The 17,388-nt window shown below is 40.2% G+C and overlaps 1 protein-coding gene across 1 annotated transcript in view; it reads left to right on the top strand.

The window, feature by feature from the left end:
• Positions 1–17,388, top strand: part of grin2da (glutamate receptor, ionotropic, N-methyl D-aspartate 2D, a) — a 568,510-nt gene that overhangs the window by 387,029 nt on the left and 164,093 nt on the right. Inside the window, exon 9 of the mRNA XM_034160100.1 lies at positions 3,932–4,100. Coding sequence (XP_034015991.1) covers positions 3,932–4,100 — 169 coding nt within the window. The remainder of the gene's footprint in view (positions 1–3,931; positions 4,101–17,388) is intronic.

Here is a 17,388-nt window from a genome sequence, read left to right on the forward strand (position 1 = left end):
GCAACAATGATAATGAAATGTAAAGTTAGGCTTATCATAGTTAACTGGTTTATTTAATGAAGAGAAAGAATCACATTTGATTTCATTGGCATGGGAATGCTAGAAATATTTCAGTTTAGATTTTTGTTTGATCCACAGATGAACATCCAAAAACTGGGAGAAAAAAAAGGCAAAGACTACATGATTAAATTTATGTCAAACCTAAAACTTTTGCGGATTAGTTAATGCTAAGAATTTACACATTTAGCCTAATATGTACAAACATCAAGCTAAATATTAAGCTAAATGTTGAGACAAATATGCCTTCCCTGAAAGACAGAGTAATAAAGTGTCTAATGACAGATATTTAGCATGTAAGGGCGTGTTTATTCAAACTTGCAATTCATGGATGTTTTGTTTTGGAGTAATATTGCAGCCTGTGGTCTTTTGATGTCAATTTCAACTGCAATTTCGCTGGCACTAATAAAATATTGATAATATAATGATTCTTTTTAAAAATGGCTGTTTGTGCAAACGTTTCTGTTTTTTTTGTTTTTTTTAGGGTGGGGGGCGGGGGCGCTCGGACAGAGTGTCACCCAGGGAATAATTCAGACATTTTTGTTTTGTTTCGTTTTTGCGATCTTGCTGCGCTCAGTGCAGTGACTGAAATGTTTTCTGCTTTGATTCATTTTCATGTCACAGTTTGTTCAGTGTTGTAAATAAACAGACGTAAGTGACTGAGGTCATTCTCCAAAAGGTTCCACTTGATTCCACCTGCTCCTGTGTTTTTGATTATGTTGGTTTGTTCTGTTTATGGTTTGGAATTTCTTTTGGGTTTCATTTGTCTTTTTTGATTTTTGGATTTATTTATTTATTTTACTAGCTTTTTTGAGTACTGTCTTACTTTCATGCTTCTGTTTGGGTTTTTCTCGTGAGCATTGTGTTGCTTCGTCCTCCTTATGTTCGTTCATCTGTCATACTCTCTGTGGAGCAGCCACCTGGTTTCTCTCAACACAGGCATCTGTTCTGAGTTTGTTAATTTTCCCCTTCACTGTATTAGCTCCTAATTGTGTTCCTAATTTAGCTCCTAAGTTTGTTTGTTTATTCATTTGCTTGTTGTCCTGTCGTGTCCCGGTGATTCTTATACTTCTATGAACCCACAGTGTGCAGGATGGAGTGTCATCTAGTGGTGAGGTTTCAGATTGTATTATGCCGTCACCGATCACAATTTCATTTTGTTCGTAATGGGGATTCATGCTGCTTTGCCTTCTTCTGTGATAAGCAACATGTATTATGCTCCATTTCCTAAAATCACTGGTTCTCAAACTTGTTCACTTCCACTACACAGTAAAATCACCAGTGTTGATTTAACACTGTCAGTGTTAGTTTGACACTGATGATTTTACTGTGTAACAACCAGTAGACAGCATATAGGAGAGTATTCAGAGTCTTCTTCTTTCTTCAGTCTTCTGGCAAATACTGTAAAAATGGGAAAGGCAAAGTACTGTAAGTATGTCTCTTTGGGGCTACTCTATCAATATGGCGGCCAGTGTTGCCACAATTACTTTGAAAAGTTATTTTTTAGTTACGTTTTTAGTTACTTTATACAGTTACTTTATTAGTAGCTACTGGGTACTACTGGGTACACAGTACATTTTGCAGAGTAAACTTAGGGAGGGGTGTTATTTCAAAAATTTTTGAAATCTATAAATTTTTGCATGGAATATGGAAATATACATGGAATAAACCATAACAGTATAATTTTTGGTTCCAAAAACCCATATGGACGGAACGTTTGAAAATCTCAAGTAACGCGTGTGTCGTATATGTGCTGTTGACATAGAAAACCACTCTGTTGCTTATAATTAGTCCATTGTGGCCATGTCATTCTTTACATGTGATGATTATACTCAACTGATGTTCCTGAAATAAAAACTACATAGATTTTGTTTGTTACAATTGATCGTAACATATGTACTGAAATTTGTTTGTTTTTTTTTGTCAATTACTCTTAAAAAAAACACAAGATAGGCTTATTGTTACTATAGAAGTTGAATATAAACTTGGGGTCAAGCAACATTTGGAGCCAAATTTCAAGTCTCTAGGTGCAGAGGTTCTCAAGATATGACATTTTCTTTGATATTTTTGGCGATTTTTGAACTCGATATCTTCACTGGCTCCGTCCATATGGGTTTTTGGAACCAAATGACCCAAAATTTATCCTGCTATGGTTTATTCCGTGTATATTTTCATATTCCATGCAAACAAACCTTTATAGATGTACATATTTTTTGAAATAACACCCCTCCCTAGTAAAATATACTCTGCCAAGATAACATTTGGTCCCAGTGCAAATAGAGTTAAATATACTCTATCACAGTGTTAAAATCAACTCTATCATGCTGTGAGTGACTCTTACTGGAGTTGAAAAATATGATTTGACAAGACGGTAGACCTGATTTCACTCTATAATAGAGTGCATTTAAATCTCTTTGGACTGGGACCAAATGTTATCCTGGCAGAGTATAGTTTACTCTGCAAAATGTACTGGTTACTCTTAAGATTGAGTAATCAGCAAAGTAACTAATCAGCAAAGTAACTAATAGTTACTTTTCTGAGTACTCAAGCTTAAAAATAGCCAAGTTAGATTACTAGTTACTTTATTAGTTACATTCAGCAGCTGCCGACAAGTTGTCCGCAGCTGCTAATGAAGTAGCTGTATAAAGTAACTGTATAATGTAACTGTATGAAGTAACTAATAAAGTAATTTTTCAAAGTAACTGTGGCAACCTTCATGAGTGGGCTCTTTCCCATGTACATATGACAGGCCCATTCTAAGCTCACAAAAACATATTGACTTATTGTTGCAGGTAATGTTACACTAATGAGCTTTAAAGTTTACTAGAGTTACTCTTAATGGTAAATGTGCTGCAGGTCTGTAGCACTTTTACATATAATGTAGACACTCAAGGCACTTTACAGTGTTTACACACACCTACGTGTGCACACACATGCTCACCCACACACACACACACACGCGCGCACACACACACACACACAGTTTGTTGCCATGCAAGGTTGCAAAGTGCTCAATTGCATACTTGAGGATTAGGGACTTTGCTCAAGGGCAAGTTGTTGAGTTGCCTGACTGATGGGGAATCAAACACAGTATTCTCTGGTCATAAGCCCACCTCTTTAATCTCCTGCCTTCCAGCGCCCATATCTTCCCAGTATACACAGTCTTCTGTTGTATTCCGTAGCTACATGCATATGCAGAACGCACTTGAAATCCACTGAGAATTATTTGCACTTTGAAAATTAATTATTTTGCCCCCGCCACGACATAAACACACCCCCACCAACAAAGCAGCCTTTGCAGCCGCCACCGTGTGTGCCGAGATCACACCAAGTCACCGGCTCCAGAGACGGTTGAGTTTGCAGTCAGTGTGCAGAGCACATACAAACACGCTGCACACAATATGATCCTTAAATACACGTAAATTCTTCGGGGTTGATTTCAGCCCTCGTCAGAGTGCGCGGCATTCTCGAATGGAACAAAAGCTGCTTTCAAGACGTTTGCAGAATTTAGTTCTTCTGGATGTCACCTGCAAGCAGCATAATCCCCTTTTAAATCATGCAGAGCTTTTGCTTCAGAGCTGTCTGACACGTGGAGCGCTGTCTCTCCAACACAACAGGCCAAACCCTCAACATCAGTCCACTCACACTTCCTCGCCAATAATTAACGTCCTAGCCGGCCACAGTCTCTCAGAGCTCCTCTGTTTTTGCTGCATCTCTTTTCATTTTCTCACTCTTTTTTGTCAGCTTTCCATCCTGTTTTTTTTTTTTTTTTTTTTTTTATTGTTGTCGCTCGTCCCGGTCACGGCGTCTCTGATGAAACACTTTTAAATGTCATGGAAACCTTGTTGATGATGTCATCACTTTGTGTCCACAGCTTGGTGATGGATGGCGCAGTTCCCATGAAGCACTGCTGCAAAGGTTTCTGCATCGACGTCCTCAAGCGCCTCTCCAAAATCGTCAGCTTCACCTACGACCTTTACCTGGTGACCAACGGGAGGCACGGGAAGAACATAGATGGCGAGTGGAACGGCATGGTCGGCGAAGTAAGTGTCTGGTTATGGAGTGGATTTATTCCTGAATTAAAGAATTCAAGGTGAAGAAGCACTAACAATGACTGAACATTGACATGAATCTTTTAAAACGCTCGAATACCCCCGTCAGACTTAGCCAGAATCACGCAGAATGGCATCAGAATGATGAATTGGCGCACAGTATCGGGTTTCAGTCTGTGTCACCTACCTGTTGTCTACATGTGCTTTGGATGCTATCGTGCAGGTGTGCACGAGGTGATCCAGATGTGTTCTGACACTGCTGACCACGCCTCTTTTCCTCCCGACTGCAGTGGATTATGGCAATATTTGCCGTGTCGGGCATGGTTCCTGCACGTTCTTGTTATGTGTGACGGGGGCTTAAAGTCATTTCAGTGTAATCGTGCACCAGGAAACCATCCACACTTGTGCTCTAGAGGCATTAATCTTTTGAAAAATTAATTTTCAGAATGGACATATACAGACATATAAATGAGATATTTTACCACAGAATCTCACCACTTTGTTCAATGTGGATGATCTTGGAATCTAAAAGCAGAGATTTGACAATGTCAAACCCAAACATCATCAGGCAGTGAGTTCAGTGTGAAGCGATTGGGATGAGAATCAGCACCTCCAAATCTGAGACCACAGTTCTCTGTTGAAAAATGGTGGCTTGTCCCCTCTAGGTCAGGAGAGTTATTGCTCCAAGTGGAGATGTTTAAGTATCTTGAGGTCTTCTTCATGAGTGGAGGGTAAGTTGGAGCATGAGATCAACACACAGTCTGGGGCAGTATCTGATGTTTTATCCAATCCAATCCACTTTATTTATATAGCACATTTAACAACAAAAATGTTCCAAAGTGCTGCACATACAATAGAATCACGATAGATAAAACCCCAATAGTCAAGAAATAAATTAAAAATAAGAAAATTAACAATAAAAATAACTAAAATGTGCAAGATAAATAAATAAATACATACAGCATACAAAAGATAAAACCAATAAAATCTACCAAAATAAAAACAAAACCAATAAAACAGAGGACCGCACAACTCATGCAGTGTTAAAAACCAGAGAATAAAAGTGGGTCTTCAGACGAGACTTAAAACACTCCACTGTGGGGGCAGTTCGGACATGGAGGGGCAGAGCTTTCCAAAGTCTGGGGCCAGCCACAGAAAAAGCCCTGTCCCCCCTGGTTTTAAGTCTCTTCTTGGGTACCACGAGCTGGAAATGGCCCTCAGACCTCAGAGCACGCGCCAGAAAGTAAATGTGTAGGAGGTCAGTGATATATTGAGGGCCATTCCATTCAAAGCTTTAAAGACAAACAATAAAATCTTAAAATAAATTCTAAAATTAATAGGAAGCCAGTGCAAAGATGTAAGAATTGGGGTTATGTGCTCATGCTTCCAGGCTCCTGTTAAAAGTCGCGCTGCACTGTTCTGGACTAACTGCAACCGGGAAAGAGCCCATTGGCTAATGCTGAAATAAAGTGCGTTACAGTAGTCCAGACGACTTGAAATAAAAGACTGCACAACTTGTTCAAAAAGGTTGAAAGATAAAAACAGTTTTACCTTTGATAAAAGACGAAGATGATAAAAGCACAATTTCAAAACACCAGTGATTTGTTTATCAAATTTAAAATCGCTGTCTATCGTGGCTGGTGACCTTGGGACTTACAAAATCCTTAAGAGGTCCCAAGTCAGCGAGGGCACTTCCAAACAACATAACCTCTGTCTTGCCCTCATTAAGTTTCAAAAAATTCTGTGACAACCAAGCCCTGACGTCCCACAGACAGTCGAGTAGGGGTGTCAGGGGGCAAAGGCTGTTTTTAGCGATAGGCATGTAGATTTGACAATCATCAGCATAAAAATGGTAGGCCACGTCATATTTTTTTAAAAATCTCTCTGAGTGGGAGGAGATAAAGAGCAAAAATGATGGGCCCCAGGATAGAACCCTGGGGGACTTCACAATGAAGAGGGGCTGAAGATGAGGTGGAGTCCCCCAACCTGACGGAGAAAGACCTCTCCGACAGGTACGACCTAAACCACTCCAGAACAGTCCCCCTGACACCCACACAGTCTCTCAGGCGGTCTAAAAGAATTGCGTGGTCAACTGTGTCAAAAGCTGCAGTGAGGTCTAAAAGCACTAAAATGGCTGAACTGCCAGAATCAGTTGTTAAAAGAAGATCATTAAAACCCTTTAAAAGTGCAGACTCAGTGCTGTGAAATGCTTTGTACCCTGATTGAAATGGATCCAATGTGCCAGCCTCAACAGCAGATGCTGCTATTATTGTGAACACCCCTTTTTCTACTTTTATGGACGCTGTACTGGACTCTTGTGGTGAAGATGGAGCTGAGCTACAAGGCAACATTTCTTGACTTACCAGTCGATTTAGGCTCCTATCGTCACCTATGGTCATGAACTTTGGATAATGACTGAAAGAACCCTCGGGTATCTGGGCTCACTCTCCTAGACAGACACTCAACTATCTGATTCAGGGTAGAGCCACTGCTTCTTTGCATAAAAAGGAGATTTCTGAGGTGGTTCGGGCACATCTGGTCGTCTCCCTAGGGAGGTCTTCCATGCATGACCAACTCTGAGGAGGCCCCACGGAAGAGCCAGGTGGGAATACATATCCCAGCTGGCTTGGGAATGCCTCAGAATGCCCCAGGAAGTGGTACAGGACTTGGTCATGGATGGGGAAGTGTGGGTTGAGCTGCTTGGTCTGCTGCTACTATGACTTGTACCCAGATAAGCATCAGAAAATGAAAGAATGAATGACAGCCAAAAATCCAACTATACACCATCTAAGAAGCCTCCTGCTTCCATTTCAAAAAATGGTGAAAAAAACTCTAGATAGACCATAATATTTGATCGTTATTTGAATATACAACTGGAACGTTCATTTATTTGTACATTGTTGGAGACTCGTAGTCAACTTGCAGCATCATGTGTCCACAACACATCTCACAAAAAGGTGAAAACAATCATGTACATGTCTATCACTGCAGAGTGCAAAGAGTCAGACAGCGCTCACTCGTACACGTCTGTATTTTGACCTGCTGGGTTCAGAAATTGCTGTTGGCATGCTGTATCTTTACTCTTTCACCTTCTAATTTGCATAAAACAAAATGGCCACCTATTTTGTAAAATTTCCCACAAGTTTGCTTGTATTTGCATTTGAAACAGCAATAAATGTTCTGTTCTTATGTATTTTGACCTGCAGAATTCAAATATTGTTGTTAGCATGCAGTATCTAAATGGACTGCATTTATATAGTGCTTTTTCATCTGCATCAGATACTAAAAACGCTTTACAATAATGCATCACATTCACACCGAAGACAGGGTGCTGCCATGCAAAGCATTCACTACACACTGGGAGCAACTAGGGAATTAAGGACCTTGCCCAAGGGCCCTTAGTAATTTTACACTCAGGCTGGGATTTGAACCAAGGATCTTTTGGACTCAAGCCCAACAGCTTAACCACTAGACCATCACCTCCCCCTGTATCTCTACTTCTTCACTGCCTAATTTGTATAAAATAAAATAGCCACCCAGTTTTTTTACATTTTCCCAAAGTTTGCTTGTTTTTGCTCAAGAAAGGCAATTAAAACTCTTATCTTTGTGTTGTTTGAACTCCTGAGTTCATAGTTTCTTATTTGCATGCTGTATCTTTTCTCCTTCATCCCTAATATGCATGAAACAACATGGCGCCTGCTGTTTTCATACGTTTTAGAAGCTTATTCACCAAAAGAAATTGATAACAAAACCAATTTTTCCCCATGTCTCTGCTGCACAGTCAGGCCTACAAATGCATGTATTTGTCAATCTTACTTATACTGGCCTGTTGCCAAACATCTCCTGTGGATTTAAAAATCACAATATCATTATATTCATTCCTTGATGGCATGTGGATGACTCTTGTGTATTTTTTCATCACAAATGCTGAACAATATAATGGTAATACTGTGTGAAAACTTACATAATTGGCTCAGTACAGCACAGATAATGTATACAGCTTAAACACCAGAGGGCTACTGCTTTCAATACCAGAGGGCAGGCCTCACCGGCCAGTGGCCAGGAACATTGTACCACAGTGACTCAACAGCAGCAGCAGCCACAGCATAGATGTGGTCAATCAAGCTGCAGTGTTCCCTGATATACAGTATTTGTGGAGTTAATCCTTTCACGCTCATGGTAAGGAGACTCTGAGATACTTTGTTCATCTACATCTGTGCATGTTCATGTTCTAGTGTGTTTGTTTGTGTGGACAAGTTCCAATCTTATGGAATTGGTTTTGCGGTATATTATACTTAGTAGCATTAGATTAGATTTGTGTTGTCTCTTGTCTCTTGTTGCCAGTGTCCCTTGTCACTAGAATGATAATATTGTTGATTCTCTGTGTTCTCTAGCTTTTAGGATTAGTTGTGTATATCACTTCAATTGTGGAGTGACTTCCTCTTGTTAGCACTTTCTCTTTTGCATACTCCAGTGGTGATCCAAACTTTTTGACTGTTCTTAATACTTATTTAGGTAACAATCTTAAGTGGACAGAGTCAGAATTCAGTCTTTTTACATCCTCTAAGGACATAATAAAATCATCAGAGTTTATTTATTTGCCTGTCTGTCTGATTGTTAGCAGGATTACATCAAAACTACTGTACGGATTTTGACTAAATTTTCACCACAGATACAGTAGTGTTCAGAATAATAGTAGTGCTATGTGAATAAAAAGATTAATCCAGGTTTAGAGTATATTTCTTATTGTTACATGGGAAACAAGGTACCAGTAGATTCAGTAGATTCTCACAAATCCAACAAGACCAAGCATTCATGATATGCACACTCTTAAGGATATGAAATTGGGCTATTAGTAAAAAAAGTAGAAAAGGGGGGTGTACACAATAATAGTAGCGTGGCCTTCAGTCAGTGAGTTTGTCAATTTTGTGGAACAAACAGGTGTGAATCAGGTGTCCCCTATTTAAGGATGAAGTCAGCACCTGTTGAACATGCTTTTCTCTTTGAAAGCCTGAGGAAAATGGGACGTTCAAGACATTGTTCAGAAGAACAGCGTAGTTTGATTAAAAAGTTGATTGGAGAGGGGAAAACTTATACGCAGGTGCAAAAAATTATAGGCTGTTCATCTACAATGATCTCCAATGCTTTAAAATGGACAAAAAAAAAAAAAAAACACAGACACATAGAAGAAAATGGAAAACAATCATCAAAACGAATAGAAGAATAACCAGAATGGCAAAGGCTCACCCATTGATCAGCTACAGGATGATCAAAGACAGTCTGGAGTTACCTGTAAGTGCTGTGACAGTTAGAAGACGCCTGTGTGAAGCTAATTTATTTGCAAGAATCCCCCGCAAAGTCCCTCTGTTAAATAAAAGATGTGCAGAAGAGGTTACAGTTTGCCAAAGAACACATCAACTGGCCTAAAGAGAAATGTAGGAATATTTTGTGGACTGATGAGAGTAAAATTGTTCTTTTTGGGTCCAAGGGCCGCAGACAGTTTGTGAGACGACCCCCAAACTCTGAATTTAAGCCACAGTTCACAGTGAAGACAGTGAAGCATGGTGGTGCAAGCATCATGATATGGGCATGTTTCTCCCACTATGGTGTTGGGCCTATATATCGCATACCAGGTATCATGGATCAGTTTGGATATGTCAAAATACTTGAAGAAGTCATGTTGCCTTATGCTGAAGATGACATGCCCTTGAAATGGGTGTTTCAACAAGACAATGACCCCAAGCACACTAGTAAACAAGCAAATTCTTGGTTCCAAACCAACAAAATTAATGCCTTGCAGATGTGAAGAAATCATGAAAAACTGTGGTTATACAACTAAATACTAGTTTAGTGAGTCACAGGATTGCTAAAAAAAAAAGCAGTTTGAACATAATAGTTTTGAGTTTGTAGCATCAACAGCAGATGCTACTATTATTGTGAACACCCCTTTTTCTACTTTTTTTTTTACTAATATCCCAATTTCATAGCCAATTATCCCAATTTCATAGAGTGTGCATATCATGAATGCTTGGTCTTGTTGGATTTGTGAGAATCTACTGAATCTACTGGTACCTTGTTTCCCATGTAACAATAAGAAATATACTCAAAACCTGAATTAATCTTTTAGTCACATAGCACTACTATTATTCTGAACACTACTGTAGATATTAGGCCAAGGAGGATGCCATTAAATTTTGGAGGTGATCTGGATCCGGATTCCGGATTGTGGATCAAGATTTCACTTTATGCTTTGAAGGGTTACATCAAAACTACAGTACTTCACAAATTGAGATGAAATTTTCACCACAGATAGATATTAGGTCATGGAAGACTCCATTAAATTTTGGAGTGGATAGGGATCACAATCCTGATTCTGGATCATTTCATAAATTTCCACCATTTCGAGGATCATCTCAAATCTGCTTGCTGGATCTTGACAAAATTTAAATCACATGTGACTATTGTACACAGACAGTCTGTTAGTGTTGGATGTTTTGAGTGATCCGGATCAATATGCAACTTCTGCAGCAGAAACATACAACATCACGATGTAAAACCAAGATCAGGAAGATACTATTTACTTTTTTACAGCTCGTGAATTAAGTATCAGATTGCAACATCTTGACCAGTCGGACCATTCTGGATCAGGATGCAGTTATTGCACTATGTTGTGGAATCCGGATCCAGGTAAAGTCTGTGTAACGATGTAAATCACATATTTTTTTTTTTATTTTGAGTCCTACTCAACCCTTGGTGGATGTCAGAAATTTCCAATTTCTCTTGTTATGAATTTAATGATTTGCACATGTCACCTGACACGTTTAAATTGTCGAAAAGAGGAATTCACTTCAAAAACGATCATCTGACAAATTTGGTCACATTCTGACTCCAACAATCTGATAGCCACGCCCATCTCCACCACTGTTTGGTCAGGCATGTCGTTTTTCCATTTTTTTATTTATCTATTTATTTTTTTAACTTTTAGTTTTAAATTTTGTTCTCATCATCATCCACAAATGAGAACAATGCAATGAAAAACAGATCCCAGTGAGAAAAACGTCAAACGTTCCTGAGTGTCTCGACCAACAAACAGAGGTGGAGAAAAGTTTACATGACTGTCTGGTCTGTTTGTTTCTTTGTTTGTTGGTTTGTGGTCTGAATTTTTTTTATCAGAAAGAGTTGATTGAATATTAACATTAAATATGCATTTTTTTTTCCTTTTTAACTTTGAAAATCATTGTGAGTAGGTATTATTTATATCCTTAATATTACTGCTTTATGACATCACAAAGACTGGATAAGCACTCTCTCTGAGTGCTCCTGCCGTTTTGAACTTTGATTAAACTGTTGAACTTGCTTTTGTCTTTTCATGCAATTGCTGTTTGTCTGAAACTAGTTGCATTTTTTTCTTTGTATTTTTCTGTTTTTAATGTTTCTTTCATGAACAGGCTGGATTGAAATTGAGGGTTTATTAAAAAGGAGCTTCAATGAAAGCATCCAGCTCTACCACTAAATAAACACAAACATTAGGACGACTGAAAGATTAAATGCAAGTTTCCAGGAACGCATCTTCATTTGTTCCTGGAGGCAGGATGCTGTTTGCTTCTCCTCTGGGAGTTGAACATTTTGTAGTAAACACCTTTTTGTGTTGCATGTCAAAAAGATATCATGACTCTGTTTTTAATTTTCCTTTTTTGCTGCATTTCATTTTTCTTCCTCTTTCTTTGTTGTTTACAAAACGGGGCTTTGACTCGAGGGCTAACGCGGAATTCTTTTTTATCCTGCTGAAAATCCTTTAAAATGGAACCCAGCGAGAGCGGATTGGATGTGGGAATATGGCGGGATGCTGTCAGAGAGATTAGTGCGCTGCTGGAGAAGCAGAGGGAGGAGACGGGCACGCTGTCACGTCATCTGTTGTTTCCGCTGAGAAGATCATCCTGCCGGGGCTCGCTTAATGAAGTTGGTTGAACTGGCATCAGACAGGCGAATCAAATTATTACACATGCGGTTTGTAGATGGTACATGTCAGCGCCATATTTGCTTTGGGTTTGTCATGGCGGACAGCGAGCAAAAGGAGTTTTATCACTATCTCTGTTGAATCATAAATAAAATGCACAGTCAGAATCAGTTAAAAAAAAATTCTAAAGTAAAATTTTTCAGAAGTCAAAATTCAAATACACTTCAAATACATGGACTAGAATTTAAATTGGACAAATCTGTTGATCCTGATGTGACTACAATGCCGGTGTGTGTGTGTGTATATATATATATATATATATATATATATATATATATACAAAAATATAAACGCAACACTTTTGGTTTTGCTCCCATTTTGTATGAGATTAACTCAACGATCTAAAACTTTTTCCACATACACAATATCACCATTTCCCTCAAATACTGTGCACAAACCAGTCTAAATCTGTGATATTGAGCACTTCTCCTTTGCTGAGATAATCCATCCCACCTCACAGGTGTGCCATATCAAGATGCTGATTAGACACCATGATTAGTGCACAGGTGTGCCTTAGACTGCCCACAATAAAAGGCCACTCTGAAAGGTGCAGTTTTGTTTTATTGGGGGGGATACCAGTCAGTATCTGGTGTGACCACCATTTGCCTCATGCAGTGCAACACATCTCCTTCGCATCATCCGTGAAGAGAACACCTCTCCAACGTGCCAAACACCAGCGAATGTGAGCATTTGCCCACTCAAGTTGGTTACGATGACGAACTGGAGTCAGGTCGAGACCCCGATGAGGACGACGAGCATGCAGATGAGCTTCCCTGAGACGGTTTCTGACAGTTTGTGCAGAAATTCTTTGGTTATGCAAACCGATTGTTTCAACAGCTGTCCGAGTGGCTGGTCTCAGACGATCTTGGAGGTGAACATGCTGGATGTGGAGGTCCTGGGCTGGTGTGGTTACACGTGGTCTGCGGTTGTGAGGCTGGTTGGATGTACTGCCAAATTCTCTGAAACGCCTTTGGAGACTGGTTATGGTAGAGAAATGAACATTCAATACACGAGCAACAGCTCTGGTTGACATTCCTGCTGTCAGCATGCCAATTGCACGCTCCCTCAAATCTTGTGACATCTGTGGCATTGTGCTGTGTGATAAAACTGCACCTTTCAGAGTGGCCTTTTATTGTGGGCAGTCTAAGGCACACCTGTGCACTAATCATGGTGTCTAATCAGCATCTTGGTATGGCACACCTGTGAGGTGGGATGGATTATCTCAGCAAAGGAGAAGTGCTCATTATCACAGATTTAGGCTGGTTTGTGAACAATATTTGAGGGAAACGGTGATATTGTGTATGTGGAAAAAGTTTTAGATCTTTGAGTTCATCTCATACAAAATGGGAGCAAAACCAAAAGTGTTGCGTTTATATTTTTGTTGCGTATATATATATATATATATATATATATATATATATGACGTCTGTTAGAAAAGTATTGGACCTTTTCATTTTTTGCAAAAACCTGATGGATTTGAATCACGTGTGCTTGCATGAGCCAAACTTGAACCTTCATGCGCATGCGTGAATTTTTTCCACACCTGTCGATTGTGTGAGTTGCTGGTAAGCAGCCTTTGTGTGAGGACATGTGTTATGCTCTCGTCGGATTTTCATTGCAAAGAACATGGCGGAACGGGTGGAGCAGCGCCGCATCAAATTTTGCCAGAAACTGGGTGACAGCCAGGTGGAAACCATTCGGATGATTCAGATGGCTTTCGGTGACTTTTCAGTCATGTGACTATCCGAGAAATTGTGGAACAGGTGGGCATGTCACAGCATGTCCTGTGAGACTTCAACACAGAGGCGCTTCTGCTCCGTCGTCAGCTTCGGCATGAATTTCACCGCCACTCTTTTCGTGGCCAAATCTTCTGTCACAGTGGAATGTGCTGAAAAGTGCTGATGTCCACCTCTTCCGCAATTTCTCGGATAGTCACACAACAGTCCCACATCACCACAGCGTTCACTTTGGAAATGATCTGATCATTTCAGTGTGTGATGGCTGGCCAGAGCGCGGCTCGCTCTCCACCGTTGTGCAGATGTCTTTAAACTGGTTGTACCACTCGTTAATCTGTGTGATGCCCAGAGGATCGTCACCGAAAGCCGTCTGAATCTTCCGAATGGTTTCCACCTGGCTGTCGCCCAGTTTCTGGCAAAATGTGATGCGGCGCTGGTCCAGTCATTCCGTCTTTTTCCTTGTATTGAAAATTCAACGAGAGCACAACACACGTCCTCACGCAAAGGCTGCTTGCCAGCAAATGACACAATCGACAGGCGTGAAAAAATTCATGCATGCGCAGGAAGGTTCAAGGTTTGCTCATGCAAGCACACGTGATTCAAATCCATCAGGTTTTTGCAAAAAATGAAAAGGTCTGATACTTTTCTAACAGACCTCGTGTATCTATATATATATATATATATATATATATATATATATATATAGTATATATATATATATTATATATATATATATATATATATATATATATAAGGATTAAACAATGAGAAGCCTTGCATTATACGGTTTTGAATGCACGACGTGGAGTCTAAACACCACGATGCAAAGCGGAGTGGTGTTACTCCGCGAAGTGCATTCAAACCGTATAATGCACGGCTTCTCGTTGTTTAATCCGCTTATACCATGGTCCCACACAGTGCGCTAACACACAAATATTTATTTACGTTAACAGAACTTGATAAAGATGCGTTAAGTATTTGGGACTATTTTATACCAGCCTCCGATGCGCTTACTGAGTGTGCGGGCTCACGCCACAGCGGGCCACTCACACCGGCCTCGTCTGTGCTGTATGGAGCTGCGACCAACTGGCAACAGGTCCAGAAACTACGCTCGCGTTTTGATGCAGAGCCCGCAAATATAGAACCGTTCTTTCCCGTCTTCAATCTTGTCCAGTTCGTCCGATGTTAAATCTTTACGCCGTTGCTTTTGCTGTTCTTCTCATCTGCTCTCCTCCTCTTTCCATTCCTCAAATGTTTTATTTTGGCCAAAAATATTTTAAAAATCACTTTGAAATCCATGTTTATCGGCTTTCTGTCATTCACCTGTCAAAACACAGCTGATCTGCGCCAACTGATTTGCGCGTTGCTATGGTGACAACCAGAGCGGAGCGATTATAACAGTGACGTAACTCGCCGAACGACGTGTGTGTATATACAAAAATAATGCACACCAGTTAGACATGGAATTCTCTCTGACCATGGTATAAATATGGAATAGTCCCTAGTTTTCCTCCATATGCCATGGTCCTGAATTTCTACAGTTTGTGCAGATTCCTGCAAATGGTGATACAAGCATCAAATTTGGCAGAAATACTCCTTAGACATTCCTGTTATGAAAAATCATTGGGCATCTGAATTTCCAATCGGCGGCCATGCAGGTGTCAGTTGAAGAGTTCCCCAGGTCTCAAAATTAAAAGATGCTCCAATCATATTGAAAACTACACCACATAGTTATGAGGTAAAGACAGCAACAAAGGTCAGTTTCAGTTTGTACAGGGGTCAAAAGTTAAAATTGCTCCAATTTTGGTACAAAGTGTTGCAAATTATTGGCTGAGGAAGGAATAGTTTGGACCATGTATCATGCTTAGTTATCACATTACAGGGTAACGTGTCACATGTCATAGAATCCAATGGATGTGCATTGTTTGACCTTCACTTTGGAGATCAGACATTCAACACAGTCAAAACTATTCCATTATTGATTCTATTAAATGGTCAGATACTATTTGAAGGATTCTTTCAATTACCTGCTGCACTAAGGTCCCCTGTAGGCCTCATTTGGCCAAGAGTAAGCAATGAGCAAATCCTAGGTGAGTTGGCCCGAAAAACCTAACACTGGTGGCCATCAAACCCTAGGTCTTGTGACCAGCAAAGCCTAGCTTCAGTTGTCCGGTAAATCCTTTGCCTGGTGGCCGGCAGATCCTCGGTCTGTTTTTCCAGCAAAGCCTAAGTCTGTTGCTGTTTGTCACTGTTTGTGGTGTGTCAGGTTGTATTTTCGCGGGGTTGCCGGGTGCAGCTGATGTTTGGGAGTAGTGCAGAAACACCACAATAAATCTACAAGCTCAAAACACAGAAGACAAAGCGGATCTGGGAATTTTCTGTCCTTTATGGGTCTGGTGCCATGTGGTGATTGGCGGAGTAGACAACTGGATCCAGCTCAGGAGTTGAGCTGAATGAACATCTGGTTCAGCTCCTCCTCAGCTGAACTTCTGCTCATTTCTCTCTGAATTCTCTTCACTTTGGCACCTTCTGGGCACCAGAGTCTCATTTACTGAAGAAGAACAAATCCCAGCACAGAAGTGAGCTCAGATTTACATCCACTCCACTCTGAAGTGTTTTTGTAAAACCTTGGATTTTTCTTTTCAAAGAGCTCCTTCACTTCTTTGTGTGCTTTTGGAGCTTTTATGTGCAGCTGAGTCTCCCGGCGCGGCTTTGTATCAGGGGTCAGAGCTCAGAAGTATTAGAATGTTTACATCAATTAAATAAAAGGATGGAGCAGAAGAAGAAGAGTTCAACATATACGGGGATTTGAACTTCACATCACAATTACATTAAGCGCTTGAAGTCTAGTCTGGAAAAACATATATCCACTTAAAAACTCTAACTATTGTTGACTCGGAATCTCAAACTGTCTTTCAGGTGGTGTCCAACAGGGCCGACATGGCCATCGGCTCGCTCACCATTAACGAGAAGGTCAGAGGTCGTGGATTTCTCCGTTCCATTTGTTGAGACAGGCATCAGCGTCATGGTTTCCCGTAGCAACGGCACGGTATCGCCTTCAGCTTTCCTCGGTGAGTTTTGCTCTCACTTGTTTTCACTAATGACGTTCACACATTACGAATAAAAAATGGCTGTCATTAAATAAATTAACAAATTCAGGCTCCGGTAAAATTAGGTTTTCACACATTTAGTTTTTGATGTTTGATATCCAGCTTCTCCCTAATTTTTGAGGCACAAAAAATGATCTAGAAGGCCTTAACTGAACTTTTAATTGCAATATTCCTCCTCCTAGTGGTCAGGTAATGTAATTGCAGCTAGGCCACTAATTGAAGAAGTCAATTTGGGTTTTTCTGCCAACAAGTCCACCATTCATGCAGCGATTTAAGTCGTTTTCGCTCAGATATGATCCATCGGAGTGTTTCCTAAATGTATGTCAGCAAAGAAAGTGCAACCCAGCACAAAATATAAAATAATAAAATACATGGGTGCTTTGAACCCAGAACTTTCTTGTAACAAAACAAATGCA

This window comes from Thalassophryne amazonica, chromosome 20, assembly GCF_902500255.1.
Source record: "Thalassophryne amazonica chromosome 20, fThaAma1.1, whole genome shotgun sequence".
Taxonomy (NCBI): domain Eukaryota; kingdom Metazoa; phylum Chordata; class Actinopteri; order Batrachoidiformes; family Batrachoididae; genus Thalassophryne; species Thalassophryne amazonica.